Here is a 22,126-nt window from a genome sequence, read left to right as displayed (position 1 = left end):
GGTATAACGCTGGTAGGTATAACGCTGGTAGGTATAACGCTGGTAGGTATAATGCCTGTAGGTATAACGCTGGTAGGTATAAGGCTGGTAGGTATAAAGCCTGTAGGTATAACGCTGGTAGGTATAATGCTATAGGTATAACGCTGGTAGTTATAATGCTGGTAGGTATAACGCTGGTAGGTATAACGATGGTAGGTATAATGCTGGTAGGTATAGCGCTGGTAGGTATAACACTGGAAGGTATAATGCTGGTAGGTATAATGCTGGTAGGTATAACGCTGGTAGGTATAATGCTGGAAGGTATAATGCTGGTAGGTATAACGCTGGTAGGTATAATGCTGGAAGGTAAAATGCTGGTAGGACTGGAAGGTATAATGCTGGTAGGTATAATGCTGGTAGTTATAACGCTGGTAGGTATAATGCTGGTAGACATAACGCTGGAAGGTATAACGCTGATTTAATAGCTCCAATGCAATTACACCTCTCCACATCACCTAAATAAGAACAATGAAACTGCAATGCAGTTGTCCATTATCGCTGGTTTATTTATTTAAATGTTTTGTTTTACTTACGCACTGGTCCATGACTGCTATGGATACCTTTGGAGAAGAAGAGTGGAAGAGAGGAGGTAAAGATAGAAGGAAGGAAACAAAGAGAGAAAGAGAGATGATCAAAGAATGTCCACAGCTTTTATCTTTACCCCTTAAAATATATTGTAGTAGAATAGAAAACAAACACAACATTTATCTTCAGAGATTCATTCACAAAGATACATAAAAAATACATTAAAATATCAAAAGCAATAGAAGAAGAGATTGAAATGGGTTTTTGAGCAATTCTTACAACAGCTTCCTTTCGTGTTTGGCATTAATCAACCACAAACCCTTGGCTTTTATCTTAAGATTGTCAATCTCTTTTCAGAGACTTTCCAGCTTTTGCCACTCCAAAATGTTCACTGATTAGCAGCAGTGGGCCAACAGACAGAGACAGTGAATCAGGGACGCGACACTGCATGAGCCTAACACCAAGTACTCGTTCCCGATGGGCCTAACACCAAGTCTTCCTTGTTGATGGGCCTAGCACTGCTTTCAAATGGCAAAGCGTCAACAGAATCAGAGGCAAAGCAAGGAATTGCAGTCTTCTGCCAAAATCAACAACTACACTCTGCCAAAGAGAGTTTAGTTCTTCTGGAATGGGTTAGAAAAACAGAAAAACAAAGCTAGGACTTCATACACAATGCTTTAACGTTTGGTAAAATAGCACTAAAACTATCCCTGGCTCTACTAATATCGCTATCCTTACAACTATCGCTATCCATACTACTAACCCTATCCCTACTACTTTCCCTATGCCTAGTACTATGCCTTATCACTAATACCATCCATGTCCCTATCTCTACTATCACTATCCTTACTATTAAACCCTAAACTACCCCTAGTGCTAACACTATACCTAGCACTATCCATATCCCTATCTCTACTACTATCACTATCCTTACTATTATACCCTAAACTACCCCTAGTACTAACACTATACCTAGCACTATCCATATCCCAACACTACTACTATCTCTATTCCTACTACTATCGCTATCCCTACTACTAACCCTAACACCCTACTACAAAAATAAAAAATGCCTGAAATGTATGCATTCACTACTGTAAGTCGCTCTGGATAAGAGCGTCTGCTAAATTACTAAAATGTAAATGTAAAATGTACTATCACTACTACTATCCCTATTCCTATGCAAAGTACTATCCCTATCACTACTACTATCCCCATTCCTACTGCTATACCTATCCCAACTGCTATCCCTATCCCTAATACTATCCCTATCACGACTACTATCCCTACTACTATCCCTAGTACTATTCATGTCCCTAGTACTATCCATGCTACTATCCCCATCCCTACTACTACCCCTATCACTAATAATATCTCTATCACTACAACTATCCCCAACCCTTCTACCATCCCTATCCCGAGCACTATCCTTATCACTTCTACTATCCCTATTCCTACTACTATCCCTATCCCTAGTACTATCCCTATCACTACTACTATCCATATTCCTACTACTATCCCTATTCCCACTACTATCCCTATCACTTCTACTATCCCTATTCCTACTACTATCCCTATCCCTAGTACTATCCCTATCACTACTACTATCCATATTCCTACTACTATCCCTATTCCCACTACTATCCCTATATGTACTACTAGCACTATCCCTACTACTATCACAATCACTACTACAATCCCTATCCCTACTGCTATCCCAATCTCTACTACAATCCATATCCCTATTACTCTCCCTATCAATACTACACTCCCTATCCCTACTGCTATCCCTACTACTATTCCTATCCCCACTACAATCACTACTACAATCCCAATCCCTACTACTATCCCAATCTCTACTACAATCCATATCCCTATTACTCTCCCTATCAATACTACAATCCCTATCCCTACTACTATCCCTACTACTATTCCTATCCCCACTACAATCTCTATTACTATCCCTATCCCTACTACAATCCCTGAAACTATCTCTTGGCATACTACTACCCCTACTACTATCACTACTACTAGTTCTATCAAACCCGTTCTTCGATTGTATTAGTTCTATCAAACCCGTTCTTTGGTTCTATTAGTTCTATTAAACCCATTCTACAGTTCTATTAGTTCTATTAAACCCATTCTACAGTTCTATCAGTTCTATTAAACCCATTCTAACGTTCTATCAGTTCTATTAAACCCATTCTACAGTTCTATTAGTTCTATTAAACCCATTCTATAGTTCTATCAGTTCTATCAAGCACATTCTATAGTTCTATTAGTTCTATCAAACTCATTCTATAGTTCTATTAGTTCTATTAAACCCATTCTACAGTTCTATTAGTTCTATCAAATCCATTCTACAGTTCTATTAGTTCTATTAAACCCATTCTATAGTTCTATCAGTTCTATCAAGCACATTCTATAGTTCTATTAGTTCTATCAAACCCATTCTACAGTTATATTAGTTCTATCAAACCCATTCTACAGTTCTATTAGTTCTATCAAATCCATTCTACAGTTCTATCAGTTCTATTAAACCCATTCTACAGTTATATTAGTTCTATCAAACCCATTTTACAGTTCTATTAGTTCTATCAAACCCATTCTACAGTTCTATTAGTTCTATTAAACCCATTCTACAGTTATATTAGTTCTATCAAACCCATTCTACAGTTATATTAGTTCTATTAAACCCATTCTACAGTTCTATTAGTTCTATCAAACCCATTTTACAGTTCTATTAGTTCTATCAAACCCATTTTACAGTTCTATTAGTTCTATCAAACCCATTCTACAGTTCTATTAGTTCTATTAAACCTATTCTAGAGTTCTATCAGAATCCAACTCCAATGCTTCCTAACTTCTAACCCTACCTCATTCCACAGGATGACTTCACCACGTAAACATTAATCCACAAGGTGTACCTGCTTTTCTCTCCACCTAACTTCCTGTCACGGCGACCCACCATGTGGAAGAAACATCAGGAGGATTTGTATGCACTGATGAAGGTCACTTTGCCACAATAACTTTTAAATGTGCCTCTGCAAGTGTGAGAATGCTCTCTGTTTCTCTCCAGTTTCACACCTAGTTTCACACACCTTGTTTGGTATGCAGTAGATTATCACAGTTTCAAGGAACCTTAACGTTGAAATAGAATGGACTATGTCTTATATGTCTATATTCTGGTCCGTGCTTCAGCCCTTGTATTGTGACAGCTCTGGTCCCCCAGCAACAAGAGCCTCACCTGTCTTTGAGGTGTTACATGGTGGGTCACATACTGTACATCTATGCATATGAATTTGAAATATGCAAAATGTATTACCCCCCCTGTCTGTTACTACCTAGGAGATTAATTACTATTGTGATTAAAGAGGAGGACTTTATGACAGATGAGTGTTATTAGACTATAATTAAATTCTGCACTTTCAGCAAATTTGTCTTCATATGTAGGACCGTATGTTTAATATCCTAGCAAGAGATATGAGCCGTTGCGTTCCTTGCTGAATGGGGGGGGGGAATTGAACACCCCCCCCCATGTTGTTGGCAATTTGTGTGTGTCCCAAATGGCACCTTATTCCCTACATAGTACACTAGCAGGGCCCATAGGGCTCTGGTCAAAAGTGTAGAGAATAGGGTGCCATTTGGGGCTTAGCAATAGTCTCAGGTTTCTCTTATGAGAGAATAACAAATAACTCAAAATCAAAAGACAAAAGCCTTCAAACTTCCACATCTGTGGGGGGAGTGTAATATCATCACATTACTTTATTATTATGTAATAACGTCAGGGTGTCATCCGCACCATTATTGCATTCTTTGTTTCTGCCAAACGAGTGTGTAATATTGCTTTTGAAATGGAGGATATGGAGACTGGGTCTGGGGTTTCATCAGTTCAGTGCAGATGCGTCCGAATGTCGGCTGTTTTTAATAACGCCCTGTCAGTCAGAGAGAGTTGAGCTAGCCGGCTGGTCTCAGAACTGGAGGAGCTTGGGAGGAGCGCAACGCAGGGGGGGGAAAAAAATCAAGCAATATCGCATTGGAATGCACACACAGGCAAGGACCCACCAACATATACACACACACAAATATGCTGCGTAACACACACACACACACACACACACACACACACACACACACACACACACACACACACACACACACACACACACACACACACACACAATCTCAAGGAAGGATTGCCTCAAACACATGCAGAAACTACAAACACATAAAATGTAAAGAGGCTACCTTATGTGTAAGGCAACAGTACACCGCTAACACCATCAAACACTGATAGCACGCCACCAGCATCTTTATTGCCGTACAGACTCCCAGCTATGTTTGATTCATTAGGAAGAACATAGGGCCTCCCACCATTCTGCCCAGTGTTGGACTGCTAAAGCACCTTATTCCTCAGTGTTGGGCTGCTATAGCAACTTATTCCTCAGTGTTGGGCTGCTATAGCAACTTATTCCTCAGTGTTGGGCTGCTATAGCACCTTATTCCTCAGTGTTGGGCTGCTATAGCAACTTATTCCTCAGTGTTGGGCTGCTATAGCAACTTATTCCTCAGTGTTGGGCTGCTATAGCACCTTATTCCTCAGTGTTGGGCTGCTATAGCACCTTATTCCTCAGTGTTGGGCTGCTATAGCACCTTATTCCTCAGTGTTGGGCTGCTATAGCACCTTATTCCTCAGTGTTGGGCTGGCTATAGCACCTTATTCCTCAGTGTTGGGCTGCTATAGCACCTTATTCCTCAGTGTTGGGCTGCTATAGTACCTTAGCCCTCAGCTAGCCTCCCTGGTGTTAGCCTGGTGTTAGCCTAGCATTATGGGTAGCCCCCTACCTTAGGATCTGAATATCAAACTGCAAAAACCCATATAACAGCAAATACCTTCTGGTAAAAATATTACAATGAAGTACAGGATTTTTCAACAATGTGATTTCTATGGAAGAGGGGAAAGCTACTTACAGATGTTAGCAGTTCCTTTGGGAATGGGCAGGTAGGACCCGACGCTCCAAGGTCGTCCGTGGTAGTGTCTCTTACAGCGGCCGCAGTCTGGTCCTGTTGTGTTGTGTTCACACTCACACCCCAGCTTCCCCTTGTCTTTGTCAAACACACAGCTGTTGGAGTGTAGGTTACACTTACACCTGAGGAGGGAAAACACTAAATCAGATTTATTTCACAAATTATCTGATCTTCTACAATAACAACACTTTTAATCAAGAGGGGAAACAGCTGTTGGTGTGCAGTGCAGGTTGCACTTCAACTGAGGATGTAATAATACATGGTATTATTCATACCAAAGGCTGGGGGTTGGTGCTTCTAACCGGACTGCAGTGCTTACTCCTGGAGAACAGTAATATGAACTAATTTATTCACCTGAATAAAATGTGACTGGGGAGCTAACACAAACGTTCACGTCTAAGACAAGGTTACTCTTCATGCCAATGTGTTTTCAACGTATCACCTCAGGTTACACAATATTTCACTGAGCCCTTGCTGTGGAGCATTTTGCCCATTTTATGATTTAATAGTGTGTATATTAGTACTCCGGTACTTGATTAGATCAGACTAAAATGGAAGAGAGAGAGAGAAAGGGCATTATTATTCCACTCCTAAAACCAGAGCTCATTTGGCTAACCTCCTGTGGAGGGAACAGCACATCAAATATGGTCAGGATAGTGACACTAAAACAAAAGGCAACTCTGTGTGCATCCCAAATGGCATCCTATTCACAATATACAAAAAAGGTTCCTGAAACTAAAATGTTTCTACAGCTGTCCCCATAGGAGAACCGCTTGCTATAGACCTCCCTCTGCCCCCAGCTGTGCCCTCGACACCATATGTGAATTGATTGCCCCCATCTATCTTCTGAGCTCGTGCTACTAGGTGACCTAAACTGGGACATGCTTAACACCCCGGCCATCCTACAATCTAAGCTCGATGCCCTCAATCTCACACAAATTATCAATGAACCTACCAGGTACCACCCCAAATCCGTAAACACGGGCACCCTCATAGATGTCATCCTAACTAACTCGCCCTCCAAATACACCACTGCTGTTTTCAATCAAGATCTCAGCGATCACAGCCTCATTGCTTGCATCCGTAATGGGTCTGCGAGCAAACGACCACCCCTCATCACTGTCAAACGCTCCCTAAAACACTTCTGCGAACAGGCCTTTCTAATCGACCTGGCCGGGGTATCCTGGAATGACATTGACCTATTGGCTATTCTTTAAAAGTGCCTTCCTCACCATCTTAAATAAGCATGCCCCACTCAAAAAAATTAGAACTAGGAATAGATATAGTCATTGGTTCACTCCAGACCTGTCTGCCCTTGACCAGCACAAAAACATCCTGTGGCGTTCTGCATTAGCATCGAATAGCCCCCGTGATATGCAACTTTCAGGGAAGTTAGGAACAAATATACACAGGCAGTTAGAAAAGCTAAGGCTAGCTTTTTCAAACAGAAATTTGCATCCTGTAGTACTAACTCAAAATGTTCTGGGACACTGTAAAGTCCATGGAGAATAAGAGCACCTCCTCCCAGCTGCCCACTGCTCTGAGGCTAGGAAACACTGTTACCACCGATAAATCCACTATAATTGAGAATTTCAATAAGTATTTCTCTACGGCTGGCCATGCTTTCCACCCTGCTACCCCTACCACGGTCAACTGCCCGGCACCCTCCACAGCAACCCGCCAAAGCCCCCAACATTTCTCCTTCACCCAAATCCAGATAGCTGATGTTATGAAAGAGCTGCAAAATCTGGGCCCCTACAAATCAGCCGGGCTAGATAATCTGGACCCTCTCTTTCTAAAATGATCTGCCGAAATTGTTGCAACCCCTATTACTAACTTGTTCAACCTCTCTTTCGTATCGTCTGAGATTCCCAAAGATTGGAAAGCTGCCGCGGTCATCCCCCTCTTTAAAGAGGGTGACACTCTAGACACAAACTGTTACAGACCTATGTCCATCCTACCCTGTCTTTCTAAGGTCTTCAAAAGCCAAGTTAACAAACAGATTACCAACCATTTCGAATCCCACCGTACCTTCTCCGCTATGGAATCTAGTTTCAGAGCTGGTCATGGGTGCACCTCAGCCACGCTCAAGGTCCTAAACGACATCATAACCGCCATCGATAAGAGACATTACTGTGCAGCCATATTCATCGACCTGGCCAAAGCTTTCGACTCTGTCAATCACCACATTCTTATTGGCAGACTCGACAGCCTTGGTTTCTCAAATGATTGCCTCACCTGGTTTACCAACTACTTCTCTGATAGAGTTCAGTGTGTCAAATCGGAGGGCCTGTTGTCCGGACCTCTGGCAGTCTCTATGGGTATGCCACAGGGTTCAATTCTCGGGCCGACTCTCTTCTCTGTATACATCAATGATGTTGCTCTTGCTGCTGGTGATTCTCTGATCCACCTCTACGCAGACAACACCATTCTGTATACTTCTGGCCCCTCTTTGGAAACTGTGTTAACTAACCTCCAGATGAGTTTCAATGCCATACAACTCTCCTTTCGTGGCCTACAACTGCTCTTAAACGCAAGTAAAACTAAATGCATGCTATTCAATCGATCACTGCCCCCTACCTGCCCGGCTCTGATTTAGAATACGTGGACAACTGCAAATACCTGGGTGTCTGGTTAGACTGTAAACTCTCCTTCCAGACTCACATTAAGCATCTCCAATCCAAAATTAAATCTAGAATCGGCTTCCTATATCTCAACAAAGTATCCTTCACTCATGCTGCCAAACATACCCTCGTTAAACTGACCATCCTACCGATCCTCGACTTCGGTGATGTCATCTATAAAATAGCCTCCAACACTCTATTCAACAAACTGGATACACTCTATCTAACAAACTGGATGCAGTCTATCACAGTGCCATCCGTTTTGTCACCAAAGCCCCATACACTACCCACCATTGCGACCTGTACGCTCTCGTTGGTTGGCCCTCGCTTCATACTCGTCGCCAAACCCACTGGCTACAGGTTATCTACAAGTCTCTGCTAGGTAAAGCCCCGCCTTATCTCAGCTCACTGGTAACCATAGCAGCACCCACTCGTAGCACGCGCACCAGCAGGTATATCTCACTGGTCACCCCCAAAGCCAATTCCTCCTTTGGTCATCTTTCCTTCCAGTTCTCTGCTACCAATGACTGAAACGAACTGCAAAAATCTCTGAAGCTGGAGACTCATACCTCCCTCACTAGCTTTAAGCACCAGCTGTCAGAGTAGTTCACAGATCACTGCACCTGTACATAGCCCATCTGTAAACAGCCCATCTATCTACCTACCTCATCCCCATACTGTTATTTATTTATCTTGCTCCTTTGCACCCCAGTATCTACTTGCACATTCATCTTCTGCACATCTACTATTCCAGTGTTTACCACTATTCCAGTGTTCACCATGGCCTATTTATAGCCTTAACTTACTTTTTTGAACTCACTGTAGATAGGCTTTTTGTTTTCCTTTATTCTACTGTATTATTGACTGTATGTTTTGTTTATTCCATGTATAACTCTGTGTTGTTGTATGTGTCGAATTGCTATGCTTTATCTTGGGTAAGGTTGCAGTTGCAAATGAGAACTTGTTCTCAACTAGCCTACCTGGTTAAATAAAGGACTTGTTCTCAACTAGCCTACCTGGTTAAATAAAGGTGAATTTTCACGTAAGACAATTTCCAGAGGGTTCTACCTGGAACCGTGAAGGGTTCTCCTATGGGTGAATAACCCTTTTTGTAACCCTTTAACTCTGGTCAAAAGTAATGCAGCAGTCTGTCTGTCTGTCTGTCTGTCTGTCTGTCTGTCTGTCTGTCTGTCTGTCTGTCTGTCTGTCTGTCTGTCTGTCTGTCTGTCTGTCTGTCTGTCTGTCTGTCTGTCTGTCTGTCTGGTATATATTACGGCCACATTACCACTACAACAGCAGTATATTATGACATATATTATGACCATATTACCACCACACCAGCAGTATATTATGACATATATTATGACCATATTACCACCACACCAGCAGTATATTATGATATATATTATGACCATATTACCACCACACCAGCAGTATATTATGATATATATTATGACCATATTACCACTACACCAGCAGTATATTATGATATATATTATGACCATATTACCATCACACCAGCAGTATATTATGATATATATTATGACCATATTACCACTACACCAGCAGTATATTATGATATATGTATTATGATCATATTACCACCACACCAGCAGTATATTATGATATATATTATGACCATATTACCACCACACCGGCAGTATATTATTACATATATTATGACCATATTACCACCACACTAGCAGCATATTATAATATATATTATGGCCATATTACCACCACACCAACAGTATAATATGACAAATATTATGACCATATTACCACCACACCAGCAGTATATTATGACCATATTACCACCACACCAGCAGTATATTATGACATATATTATGACCATATTATCACCACACCAGCAGTATATTATGACCATATTACAACCACACCAACAGTATATTATGATATATATTACCATCACACCAGCAGTATATTATGACCATATTACCACCACACTAACAGTATATTATGACATATATTATGACCATATTACCATCACACCAGCAGTATATTATGACATATATTATGACTATATTACCACTACACCAGCAGTATATTATGACATATATTATGACCATATTACCACCACGCCAGCAGTATATTATGACATATATTATGACCATGTTACAACCACATCACTTGTATATTATGACATATATTATGACCTTATTAACACCACACCAGCAGTATATTATGACATATATTATGACCATATTACCACCACACCAGCAGTATATTATGTCATATATTATGACCATATTACAACCACACCAGTAGTACATTATGACATATATTATGACCATATTACCACTACACCAACAGTATATTATGATATATATTATGACCATATTACCACCACACCAGCAGTATATTATGACATATATTATGACCATATTACCACCACACCAGCAGTATATTATGACATATATTATGACCATATTACCACCACACCAGCAGTATATTATGTCATATATTATGACCATATTACCACCACACCAACAGTATATTATGATATATATTATGACCATATTACCACCACACCAGCAGTATATTATAACATATATCATGACCATATTACCACTACACCAGCAGTATATTATGACATATATTAAGACCATATAACCACCACACAAACAGTATATCATGATATATATTATGACCATATTATCACCACACCAGCAGTATATTATGACCATATTACCACTACACCAGCAGTATATTATGAAATATATTAAGACCATATAACCACAACACCAACAGTATATCATGATATATATTACCATCACACCAGCAGTATATTATGACCATATTACCACCACACTAGCAGTATATTATGACATATATTATGACCATATTACCATCACACCAGCAGTATATTATGATGTATATTATGACCATATTACCACCACACCAGCAGTATATTATGATCATATTTCCACCACACCAGCAGTATATTATGACATATATTATGACCATATTACCACTACACCAACAGTTTATTATATATTATGACCATATTACCACTACAACAGCAGTATATTATGACATATATTATGACCATGTTACAACCACACCACTTGTATATTATTACATATATTATGACCATATTACCACCACACCAGCAGTATATTATGACATATATTATGACCAAATTACCACCACACCAGCAGTATATTATTACATATATTATGACCATATTACCACTACACTAGCAGTATTTTATGAACATATTACCACCACACCAACAGTATATTATGACATATATTATGACCATAATACCACCACACTAGCAGTATATTATGGCATATATTATGACATATATTATGACCATAATACCACCACACCAGCAGTATATTATGACAAATATTATGACCATATAACCACTACAACAGCAGTATATTATAACATATATTATGACCATATTATCACTACAATAGCAGTATATTACGACCATATTACCACAACGCCAGCAGTATATTATGACATATATTATGACCATAATACCACCACACAGCAGTATATTATGACATATACTATGACCATATATTATGACCATATTACCACCACACCATCAGTACATTATGACCATATTACCACCACACCAGCAGTATATTATGACCATATTACCACTACACCAGTAGTATATTATGACATATATTATGACCATATTACCACCACTCCAGCAGTATATTATGATATATATTATGACCATATTACCACCACACCAGCAGTATATTATGACATATATTATGACCATATTACAACCACACCAGTAGTACATTATGACATATATTATGACCATATTACCACCACACCAACAGTATATTATGATATATATTATGACCATATTACCACCACACCAGCAGTATATTATGACATATATTATGACCATATTACCACCACACCAGCAGTATATTATGACATATATTATGACCATATTACCACCACACCAGCAGTATATTATGTCATATATTATGACCATATTACCACCACACCAACAGTATATTATGATATATATTATGACCATATTACCACCACACCAGCAGTATATTATAACATATATTATGACCATATTACCACTACACCAGCAGCATATTATGACATATATTAAGACCATATAACCACCACACCAACAGTATATCATGATATATATTATGACCATATTATCACCACACCAGCAGTATATTATGACCATATTACCACTACACCAGCAGTATATTATGAAATATATTAAGACCATATAACCACAACACCAACAGTATATCATGATATATATTACCATCACACCAGCAGTATATTATGACCATATTACCACCACACTAGCAGTATATTATGACATATATTATGACCATATTACCATCACACCAGCAGTATATTATGATGTATATTATGACCATATTACCACCACACCAGCAGTATATTATGATCATATTTCCACCACACCAGCAGTATATTATGACATATATTATGACCATATTACCACTACACCAACAGTATATTATAATATATATTATGACCATATTACCACTACAACAGCAGTATATTATGACATATATTATGACCATGTTACAACCACACCACTTGTATATTATTACATATATTATGACCATATTACCACCACACCAGCAGTATATTATGACATATATTATGACCATATTACCACCACACCAACAGTATATTATGATATATATTATGACCATATTACCACTACACTAGCAGTATTTTATGAACATATTACCACCACACCAACAGTATATTATGACATATATTATGACCATAATACCACCACACTAGCAGTATATTATGGCATATATTATGACATATATTATGACCATAATACCACCACACCAGCAGTATATTATGACAAATATTATGACCATATAACCACTACAACAGCAGTATATTATAACATATATTATGACCATATTATCACTACAATAGCAGTATATTACGACCATATTACCACAACGCCAGCAGTATATTATGACATATATTATGACCATAATACCACCACACAGCAGTATATTATGACATATACTATGACCATATATTATGACCATATTACCACCACACCATCAGTACATTATGACCATATTACCACCACACCAGCAGTATATTATGACCATATTACCACTACACCAGTAGTATATTATGACATATATTATGACCATATTACCACCACTCCAGCAGTATATTATGATATATATTATGACCATATTACCACCACACCAGCAGTATATTATGACATATATTATGACCATATTATCACCACCCCAGCAGTATATTATGATATATATTACCACTACGCCAGCAGTATATTGTGACATATATTATGACCATATTACCATCACACTGCAGTATATTATGACATATATAATGACAATATAACCACCACACCAGCAGTATAATATGATATATATTATGACCATATTACCACTACACTAGCAGTATATTATGACCATATTACCACCACACCAGCAGTATATTATGACCATATTACCAGCACACCAGCAGTATATTATGACCATATTAGCACTACACCAGCAGTATATCATGACATATATTATGACCATATTACCACTACACAAGCAGTATATCATGACATATATTATGACCATATTACCACTACACAAGCAGTATATCATGACAAATATTATGACAATATAACCACCACACCAGTAGAATATTTTGACATATACTATGACCATATATTATGACCATATTACCACCACACCAGCAGTATATTATGACATATATTATGACAACATAACCACCACACCAGCAGTATATTATTAAATATATTATGACCATATTACCACAACACCAGCAGAATATTATGACATATATTATGACCTTATTACAAACACACCAGTAGTATATTATGACATATATTATGACCATATTACCACCACACCAGCAGTATAGTATGACATATATTATGACCATATTACCACCACACCAGCAGTATATTATGACATATATTATGACCATATCACCACTACACCAGCAGTATATTATGGCCATATTACCACCACAAGAGCAGTATATTATGACATATATTATGATCATATTACCACTACACCAGCAGTATATTATGACATATATTATGACCATATTACCACTACACCAGCAGTATATTATGACCATATTACCACCACACCAGCAGTATATTACGACATATATTATGACCATATTACCACAACACCAGCAGTATATTATGGCATATATTATGACCATATTACCACCACAAGAGCAGTATATTATGACATATATTATGACCATATTACCACCACACCAGCAGTATATTATGGCATATATTATGACCATATTACCACTACACCAGCAGTATATTATGGCATATATTATGACCATATTACCACCACACCAACAGTATATTATGAAATATATTATGACCATATTACCACCACACCAACAGTATATTATGACATATATTATGACCATATTACAACCACACCAGTAGTATATTATGACATATTTTATGACCATATTACCACCACAACAGCAGTATATTATGACATATATTATGACCATATTACCACCACACCAGCAGTATATTATGACATATATTATGACAATAATACCACCACACCAGCAGTATATTATGACAAATATTATGACCATATAACCACTACACCAGCAGTATATTATAACATATATTATGACCATATTATCACTACAACTGCAGTATATTATGACCATATTACCACCACACCAGCAGTATATTATGACATGTATTATGACCATAATACCACCACACTAGCAGTATATTATGACATATATTATGACCATATTACAACCACACCAGTAGTACATTATGACATATATTATGACCATATTACCACTACACCTACAGTATATTATGATATATATTATGACCATATTACCACCACACCAGCAGTATATTATGACATATATTATGACCATATTACCACCACACCAACAGTATATTATTACATATATTATGACCATAGTACCACCACACCAACAGTATATTATGACAAATATTATCACCATATTACAACCACACCAGTAGTGTATTATCACATATATTATGACCATATTACCACCAAACCAGCAGTATATTATGACATATATTATGACCATATTACCACCACACCAGCAGTATATTATGTCATATATTATGACCATATTACCACCACACCAACAGTATATTATGATATATATTATGACCATATTACCACCACACCAGCAGTATATTATAACATATATTATGACCACATTACCACTACACCAGCAGTATATTATGACATATATTAAGACCATATAACCACCACACCAACAGTATATCATGATATATATTATGACCATATTATCACCACACCAGCAGTATATTATGACCATATTACCACTACACCAGCAGTATATCATGACATATATTATGACCATATTACCACTACACAAGCAGTATATCATGACATATATTATGACCATATTACCACTACACAAGCAGTATATCATGACAAATATTATGACAATATAACCACCACACCAGTAGAATATTTTGACATATACTATGACCATATATTATGACCATATTACCACCACACCAGCAGTATATTATGACATATATTATGACAACATAACCACCACACCAGCAGTATATTATTAAATATATTATGACCATATTACCACAACACCAGCAGAATATTATGACATATATTATGACCTTATTACAAACACACCAGTAGTATATTATGACATATATTATGACCATATTACCACCACACCAGCAGTATAGTATGACATATATTATGACCATATTACCACCACACCAGCAGTATATTATGACATATATTATGACCATATCACCACTACACCAGCAGTATATTATGGCCATATTACCACCACAAGAGCAGTATATTATGACATATATTATGATCATATTACCACTACACCAGCAGTATATTATGACATATATTATGACCATATTACCACTACACCAGCAGTATATTATGACCATATTACCACCACACCAGCAGTATATTACGACATATATTATGACCATATTACCACAACACCAGCAGTATATTATGGCATATATTATGACCATATTACCACCACAAGAGCAGTATATTATGACATATATTATGACCATATTACCACCACACCAGCAGTATATTATGGCATATATTATGACCATATTACCACTACACCAGCAGTATATTATGGCATATATTATGACCATATTACCACCACACCAACAGTATATTATGAAATATATTATGACCATATTACCACCACACCAACAGTATATTATGACATATATTATGACCATATTACAACCACACCAGTAGTATATTATGACATATTTTATGACCATATTACCACCACAACAGCAGTATATTATGACATATATTATGACCATATTACCACCACACCAGCAGTATATTATGACATATATTATGACAATAATACCACCACACCAGCAGTATATTATGACAAATATTATGACCATATAACCACTACACCAGCAGTATATTATAACATATATTATGACCATATTATCACTACAACTGCAGTATATTATGACCATATTACCACCACACCAGCAGTATATTATGACATGTATTATGACCATAATACCACCACACTAGCAGTATATTATGACATATATTATGACCATATTACAACCACACCAGTAGTACATTATGACATATATTATGACCATATTACCACTACACCTACAGTATATTATGATATATATTATGACCATATTACCACCACACCAGCAGTATATTATGACATATATTATGACCATATTACCACCACACCAACAGTATATTATGACATATATTATGACCATATTACCACCACACCAACAGTATATTATGACAAATATTATCACCATATTACAACCACACCAGTAGTGTATTATCACATATATTATGACCATATTACCACCAAACCAGCAGTATATTATGACATATATTATGACCATATTACCACCACACCAGCAGTATATTATGTCATATATTATGACCATATTACCACCACACCAACAGTATATTATGATACATATTATGACCATATTACCACCACACCAGCAGTATATTATAACATATATTATGACCACATTACCACTACACCAGCAGTATATTATGACATATATTAAGACCATATAACCACCACACCAACAGTACATCATGATATATATTATGACCATATTATCACCACACCAGCAGTATATTATGACCATATTACCACTACACCAGCAGTATATTATGAAATATATTAAGACCATATAACCACCACACCAACAGTATATCATGATATATATTACCATCACACCAGCAGTATATTATGACCATATTACCACCACACTAGCAGTATATTATGACATATACTATGACCATATTACCATCACACCAGCAGTATATTATGATGTATATTATGACCATATTACCACCACACCAGCAGTATATTATGATCATATTTCCACCACACCAGCAGTATATTATGACATATATTATGACCATATTACCACTACACCAACAGTATATTATAATATATATTATGACCATATTACCACTACAACAGCAGTATATTATGACATATATTATGACCATGTTACAACCACACACTTTATACATATTACCACCACACCAGCAGTATATTATGCATATAATGATATTACCACTACAAAGCAGTATATTATGATATATATTATGACCAAATTACCACCACACCAGCAGTATATTATGACATATATTATGACCAAATCACCACCACACCAGCAGAATATTATTACATATATTATGACCATATTACCACTACACTAGCAGTATTTTATGAACATATTACCACCACACCAACAGTATATTATGACATATATTATGACCATAATACCACCACACCAGCAGTATATTATGGCATATATTATGACATATATTATGACCATAATACCGCCACACCAGCAGTATATTATGACAAATATTATGACCATATAACCACTACAACAGCAGTATATTATAACATATATTATGACCATATTATCACTACAACAGCAGTATATTACGACCATATTACCACCACACCAGCAGTATATTATGACATATATTATGACCATAATACCACCACACAGCAGTATATTATGACATATACTATGACCATATATTATGACCATATTACCACCACACCATCAGTACATTATGACCATATTACCACCACACCAGCAGTATATTATGACCATATTACCACTACACCAGTAGTATATTAAGACATATATTATGACCATATTACCACCACTCCAGCAGTATATTATGATATATATTATGACCATATTACCACCACACCAGCAGTATATTATGACATATATTATGACCATATTATCACCACCCCAGCAGTATATTATGATATATATTACCACTACGCCAGCAGTATATTGTGACATATATTATGACCATATTACCATCACACTGCAGTATATTATGACATATATAATGACAATATAACCACCACACCAGCAGTATAATATGATATATATTATGACCATATTACCACTACACCAGCAGTATATTATGACCATATTACCACCACACCAGCAGTATATTATGACCATATTACCACCACACCAGCAGTATATTATGACCATATTAGCACTACACCAGCAGTATATCATGACATATATTATGACCATATTACCAATACACAAGCAGTATATCATGAAATATATTATGACAATATAACCACCACACCAGTAGTATATTTTGACATATACTATGACCATATATTATGACCATATTACCACCACACCAGCAGTATATTATGACATATATTATGACAACATAACCACCACACCAGCAGTATATTATTAAATATATTATGACCATATTACCACAACACCAAAATAATATTATGACATATATTATGACCATATTACAAACACACCAGTAGTATATTATGACATATATTATGACCATATTACCACCACACCAGCAGTATAGTATGACATATATTATGACCATATTACCACCACACCAGCAGTATATTATGACATATATTATGACCATATCACCACTACACCAGCAGTATATTATGGCCATATTACCACCACAAGAGCAGTATATTATGACATGTATTATGATCATATTACCACTACACCAGCAGTATATTATGACATATATTATGACCATATTACCACTACACCAGCAGTATATTATGACCATATTACCACCACACCAGCAGTATATTACGACATATATTATGACCATATTACCACAACACCAGCAGTATATTATGGCATATATTATGACCATATTACCACCACAAGAGCAGTATATTATGACATATATTATGACCATATTACCACCACACCAACAGTATATTATGACATATATTATGACCATATTAACACTACACCAGCAGTATATTATGGCATATATTATGACAACATAACCACCACACCAGCAGTATATTATTAAATATATTATGACCATATTACCAAAACACTAGCAGAATATTATGACATATATTATGACCATATTACAAACACACCAGTAGTATATTATGACATATATTATGACCATATTACCACCACACCAGCAGTATAGTATGACATATATTATGACCATATTACCACCACACCAGCAGTATATTATGACATATATTATGACCATATCACCACTACACCAGCAGTATATTATGGCCATATTACCACCACAAGAGCAGTATATTATGACATATATTATGATCATATTACCACTACACCAGCAGTATATTATGACATATATTATGACCATATTACCACTACACCAGCAGTATATTATGACCATATTACCACCACACCAGCAGTATATTACGACATACATTATGACCATATTACCACAACACCAGCAGTATATTATGGCATATATTATGACCATATTACCACCACAAGAGCAGTATATTATGACATATATTATGACCATATTACCACCACACCAACAGTATATTATGACATATATTATGACCATATTAACACTACACCAGCAGTATATTATGGCATATATTATGACCATATTACCACTACACCAGCAGTATATTATGGCATATATTATGACCATATTACCACCACACCAACAGTATATTATGAAATATATTATGACCATATTACCACCACACCAACAGTATATTATGACATATATTATGACCATATTACAACCACACCAGTAGTATATTATGACATATTTTATGACCATATTACCACCACAACAACAGTATATTATGACATATATTATGACCATATTACCACCACACCAGCAGTATATTATGACATATATTATGACAGTAATACCACCACACCAGCAGTATATTATGACAAATATTATGACCATATAACCACTACACCAGCAGTATATTATAACATATATTATGACCATATTATCACTACAACAGCAGTATATTATGACCATATTACCACCACACCAGCAGTATATTATGACATGTATTATGACCATAATACCACCACACCAGCAGTATATTATGACATATATTATGACCATATTACCACCACACCAGCAGTATATTATGACATATATTATGACAATATTACCACCACACCAGCAGTATATTATGACATATATTATGACCATATTACCACTACACCAGCAGTATATTATAACATATATTATGACCATATTATCACTACAACTGCAGTATATTATGACCATATTACCACCACACCAGCAGTATATTATGACATGTATTATGACCATAATACCACCACACTAGCAGTATATTATGACATATATTATGACCATATTACAACCACACCAGTAGTACATTATGACATATATTATGACCATATTACCACTACACCTACAGTATATTATGAGATATATTATGACCATATTACCACCACACCAGCAGTATATTATGACATATATTATGACCATATTACCACCACACCAACAGTATATTATTACATATATTATGACCATAGTACCACCACACCAACAGTATATTATGACAAATATTATCACCATATTACAACCACACCAGTAGTGTATTATCACATATATTATGACCATATTACCACCAAACCAGCAGTATATTATGACATATATTATGACCATATTACCACCACACCAGCAGTATATTATGTCATATATTATGACCATATTACCACCACACCAACAGTATATTATGATATATATTATGACCATATTACCACCACACCAGCAGTATATTATAACATATATTATGACCACATTACCACTACACCAGCAGTATATTATGACATATATTAAGACCATATAACCACCACACCAACAGTATATCATGATATATATTATGACCATATTATCACCACACCAGCAGTATATTATGACCATATTACCACTACACCAGCAGTATATCATGACATATATTATGACCATATTACCACTACACAAGCAGTATATCATGACATATATTATGACCATATTACCACTACACAAGCAGTATATCATGACAAATATTATGACAATATAACCACCACACCAGTAGAATATTTTGACATATACTATGACCATATATTATGACCATATTACCACCACACCAGCAGTATATTATGACATATATTATGACAACATAACCACCACACCAGCAGTATATTATTAAATATATTATGACCATATTACCACAACACCAGCAGAATATTATGACATATATTATGACCTTATTACAAACACACCAGTAGTATATTATGACATATATTATGACCATATTACCACCACACCAGCAGTATAGTATGACATATATTATGACCATATTACCACCACACCAGCAGTATATTATGACATATATTATGACCATATCACCACTACACCAGCAGTATATTATGGCCATATTACCACCACAAGAGCAGTATATTATGACATATATTATGACCATATTAC

General features: G+C 36.3%; 1 protein-coding gene across 2 annotated transcripts in view; it reads right to left on the bottom strand.

Moving 5' to 3' along the window:
* The window catches only part of LOC106596915 (netrin-G1), a 224,165-nt gene that overhangs the window by 37,960 nt on the left and 164,079 nt on the right, over nt 1–22,126 (bottom strand). For both annotated transcript variants that reach the window (XM_045714453.1, XM_045714452.1), the window contains exons 4-5: nt 5,536–5,714; nt 573–599 (exon numbers count right to left, since the gene is read on the bottom strand). In XM_045714453.1, coding sequence (XP_045570409.1) covers nt 573–599; nt 5,536–5,714 — 206 coding nt within the window. The remainder of the gene's footprint in view (nt 1–572; nt 600–5,535; nt 5,715–22,126) is intronic.

Source organism: Salmo salar, chromosome ssa03 (assembly GCF_905237065.1).
Source record: "Salmo salar chromosome ssa03, Ssal_v3.1, whole genome shotgun sequence".
NCBI lineage: Eukaryota > Metazoa > Chordata > Actinopteri > Salmoniformes > Salmonidae > Salmo > Salmo salar.
This window is presented reverse-complemented; position numbering and strand designations above follow the sequence as displayed.